The 4,687-nt window shown below is 38.6% G+C and overlaps 1 protein-coding gene across 1 annotated transcript; it reads left to right on the plus strand.

Moving 5' to 3' along the window:
- The first annotated feature begins 235 nt into the window (after positions 1 to 235).
- Positions 236 to 1,312, plus strand: LOC141606953 (zinc finger BED domain-containing protein RICESLEEPER 3-like). The gene is made up of 2 exons (XM_074426334.1): positions 236 to 369; positions 626 to 1,312. The coding sequence occupies exon 2, from the start codon at positions 626 to 628 to the stop codon at positions 1,310 to 1,312; it is 687 nt and encodes a 228-aa protein (XP_074282435.1). The 5' UTR covers positions 236 to 369.
- Positions 1,313 to 4,687: the final 3,375 nt, after the last annotated feature.

Here is a 4,687-nt window from a genome sequence, read left to right on the forward strand (position 1 = left end):
CCGAATCCGATCCGAAATCCGAAAAAAATATTCCGAATATATGGATACCGTTTAAAGTGGATATCCGATCCGGTTTTTTCCGAATAAAATGGATCGGATGTGGATTGTGATTTTCTTAAAACCGGATATCCGGATCCGATCCGGTTTAAAAAAAAACGTAAAAAATGAAAAAAAGCCAGTGAACCACTAATAGTCTAATACACTCAGCATTATCACATTTCTATTTTCTAAAGTACAAACACTACAAACCCTAAAGCAACGCCTCCATCTCTATCCTCTCCTACTCTCTTTCAGATCTCAATATCTCATCATCAATCGCTCAACTCAAATCGACAATCGCTCATCATCAATCATAAGTTCATCACTAAGGTAATTCATTTCTCTTGTTTTTCGATTGTGTTTAATCTGACTTATTGTGTATTTCGATTGTGTATCTGATTGCTGCCGTCGATTGTTGTTGATTTTGCCTTTTGCTTCTTCCTGCAATTTGTCCTTTGGCAGTATTGGCACTACTACTACTTCTTCAATTACCATTCATTGCAAGTTTAGTGTCTATACCAGTAGCTATTCATACAAATTAGTTTCTGAGTGCTTAAGTTCAAGTTTCTTTCTTCATTTTATGCAGATGGCATCAAGTTATGATGACAATAGTGATGCGAGATTCATCGATCTTGAAGATGATGATGCTGGTGAAGAGCATGTTTCCACTAAAAAGGCGAGAATGAATCCTCCACCATCAACGACCAAAAGGAGAGGTAAACCACCAAAAACACCCACCCATAGTACTGTAACTCAGCTGGTTAAGGTTAGAAAAAATCGCTCTCCTTACTGGGATCATTTTGAAAAAATTGGTAATGGAGAAACTGCAAGTTGTATTTATTGTCATGATATTATAAATTGCAAATCAAATAATGGGACTAGTACTATGTCTGGCCATCTAAAAAAGTGTCCAAGTGTGCCTGCCAACGTTGATATCAAACAAAAGTTACTTAATTTTGAGACCACGACCATTGTTAATGAAGACGGTTCCATCGAAAATGTTAGTGTTCCAACATTGTGGGCCTATGACTATGATAGAGCTAGAAAGTCGCTTGCTAAGATGATAATTGTGGATGAGTTACCGTTTCTCACTGTGGAGAAAAATGGTTTTAAAGGATTTTGCAAAGACATGAATCCTCTATTTACCATTCCTTCACGATTTACTGTAGCTAAAGATTGTTACAATTTATTCATTGAGGAAAGGAGAAAGTTGCATGATTTCTTTGGAACTATGTCTTCTAGGGTGTGTCTTACCACCGATTTGTGGACTTAAATCGAATTTAAGTTATATGTGTCTAACTGCTCATTTCATTGATCGTGATTGGAATTTGCATAAAAGAGTCATTAACTTTTGTCAAGTTTCTGGTCATACGGGAAAAATAATTGGTCAAACGGTTGAAAAGTGTTTGTCTGAATGGAATTTGACAAAAATATTGACTGTGACGGTAGACAATGCTAGCTCTAATGATGTTGCTGTTGATTATTTAAAGAGGAAGTTCAATAATTCTGAAAGTGATTTAATGCAAGGCAAGTATTTACATATGAGATGTGCTGCCCATATTTTAAACTTAGTGGTTAAATATGGCTTACATGAACTTTTAAAAGCAGTTATCAAAATTCGTGCTTTATGTAAATATGTAAGGTCCTCACCTGCTAGAAGAAAAAAATTTGAGGCATGTGTGTTAGAGGAGAAAATAGCAAGTAAAAGTAGTGTATGTTTAGACGTCGAGACTAGATGGAACTCCACTTACATGATGCTTGAGTCTTCTTTAAAGTTTAAGAAGGCATTTGGCCTTTTATATGTGAAAGACTCCACTCTCCAAAATGAAATGAGCAAGCATGGTGATGATGTTACGATTGATGAGTGGAAACAAGTGTCGTCCTTGTTACCTTTTTTGAAAGTTTTCTATGATGCCACATTGAAAATGTCGGGTTCTCTTTATGTCACTAGTAATTCTTATGTTGAGGTGATATTTGGTGTTGGTGAGGTGCTCTCTAAGCATCTCACTCATAAAGATGATGACATTAAAAAAATGGCAGCTAAAATGAAGGAGAAGTATGACAAGTATTGGGGTAAGATTGAGAACTTAAATTTGCTTTTATTCATATCATTAATACTTGACCCAAGATGGAAGTTGGTTCGTGTGGAGTGGATGGTGAAGAAAGCATTTGGTGCAGACAATGGTAAACTTTTAAGCTTGAATATCAAATACTTTTTCCAAACCTTGTTTGAGGAGTACTCTTCTTCTATTCCTCAATCAAAGGCTGCTGCCTCTTCTTCTAGTTCCACTAACACAACCAGAACTAGCGTTCATCCAAAGGATAAAAAACAAGATGATACCTTTAACTTTGGTGCTCTTTTGAGTAGTGAGTTTGAAATGGAAATGGGTGATGAGAATGTGGGGAGAAAAACAGAATGGGAGAAGTACTTGGATGATCCTCGAGAAAGTAGGGAATCATCTTTTAACATCCTACAATGGTGGAAGGATAACCAAAAAAGATATCCCGTACTTGCAATGATGGCTCGCGATGTACTTGCCATTCCGGTCTCCTCGGTGGCTTCAGAGTCCGCTTTTAGCACAGGGGGTCGGGTTCTTGATTCATTCCGTACCTGTTTATCTCCAAGAATGGTGGAGGCTCTTGTATGCGCACAAGATTGGCTCCGTACTTCCGGTACTCCACTTTGCATTGAAGACACATTATTTGACATGGAGAGAATTGAAGAAGGTGAGTCCATTTTTTATTCTCTGATCTCTTACCTGTGGTTTGGTTTCTATCTTGAATTCAGCTTGTGACTTGGTCATGAGTTCTGTTACAGTGTTACTCATTCAACCTTAGTTTATATTAACTTTCATCTTTAATTTTTCATGTAACAAACCACAACTATTCAAAGGTTTATATTAGCTTATCAAGTAGCTTTATCAAGTAGCTTTTGGCAAGTATAAAGCTGCTAGTCACTCTTATGCTATATGATTTTGCGGACTTTATTCTGTAGCATGCCAACATCTGTGTGTTCCTACCTTTCAAGCTTTTCTAATTTTGTTTTTTTAATCTAAAAATGGCAGGAATGGAAGACTTGGTGTTGGGTCAACCTGAGATCGTAGTTGATGATAGTTGAATGAACATGCGGAAATTGTTTGCCCGATTTGGTTTTTAGACTTGTTTTGAAACTTTTTGTTTAGTTTACGCGGTTGCTAGACTTGTTTTGAAATTTGTAATAAAGACTTGTAATTTATGCCATCGATATTCGAGACTTGTAATTTATGCGATCGAGATTCGAGACTTGTAATTTATGCCAAGACTTGTAATTTATGGGAACAAAATGGACCGAAATTGCCTTTAGTTTGAGTCTACAATAGCCCATGTTCACTGATACAGCCTACAGGAGTACAGGCATACCAGACTTGTTGGAATTTTTTGATTTTTTCTATATTTTGAATCCGGATCGAAACCGGTTTCCGAAATCTGGATTTCCGAATTTTCGGATTCCAGATTTTCGGATATCCGAATTATTCGGATCGGATCTGGATCACGAAAAAAGATAATTTTAAATTCGGATATCCGATCCGGTTTTGAAATCCGGATCGGATATCCGGTTTTGCTCACCCCTACATTTCATTAATCAACCTGTTCGATTTCAGCCTCAAATAACGAGCTTTAACACATTTTTCACGATAATCCGAGTTTCGGCGAATGCTGGTTTATGGCACACCGGCACCCCTAAATGTCTTCCGTTGGTGCTCAAACTTTGCGTGGCCGCTTTATCTGACCCGAGGAACTTTCTATGTGATTTCCGGAGAATTTTGTTCCGGGACCCTGGAATCCCGAAAAACCGTGTATTATACACTTCACTTTCAACCGTTTGGAAGGTCGTACTGGACCCTGTTTCTTTTTCTCCCTGTTTTTCAATCACGCGTCTGAGCTCATTTCAGGAATCAACCAGTTCGATTTCAACCTCAAATAACGAGCTTTAACACATTTTTCACGATAATCCGAGTTTCGGCGAATGCTGGTTTATGGCACACCGGCACCCCTAAATGTCTTCCGTTGGTGCTCAAACTTTGCGTGGCCGCTTTATCTGACCCGAGGAACTTTTTATGTGATTTCCAGAGAATTTTGTTCCGGGAACCTGGAATCCCGAAAAACCGTGTATTATACACACTTCAATTTCAGCCGTTCGGAAGGTCGTACCGGACCCTGTTTCTTTTTCTCCCTGTTTTTCAATCACGCGTCCGACCTCATTTCAGGAATCAACCTGTTCGATTTCAGCCTCAAATAACGAGCTTTAACACATTTTTCACGATAATCCGAGTTTCGGCGAATGCTGGTTTGTGGCACATCGGCACACCCAAATGTCTTCCGTTGGTGCTCAAACTTTGCGTGGCCGCTTTATCTGACCTGAGGAACTTTCTATGCGATTTCCGGAGAATTTTGTTCCGGGACCCCGGAATACTGAAAAACCGTGTATTATACACACTTTAATTTCAGCCGTTCGGAAGGTCGTACCGGACCCTGTTTCTTTTTCTCCCTGTTTTTCAATCACGCGTCCGAGCTCATTTCATTAATCAACCTGTTCGATTTCAGCCTCAAATAATGAGCTTTAACACATTTTTCACGATAATCCGAGTTTCGGCGAATGCTAGTTTAT

Source organism: Silene latifolia, chromosome 10, assembly GCF_048544455.1.
Source record: "Silene latifolia isolate original U9 population chromosome 10, ASM4854445v1, whole genome shotgun sequence".
NCBI lineage: Eukaryota > Viridiplantae > Streptophyta > Magnoliopsida > Caryophyllales > Caryophyllaceae > Silene > Silene latifolia.

Excerpts from the sequence above, each read along its gene's own strand:
- LOC141606953 (XM_074426334.1), top strand. The coding sequence starts at position 626 with ATGGCATCAAGTTATGATGACAATAGTGATGCGAGATTCATCGATCTT.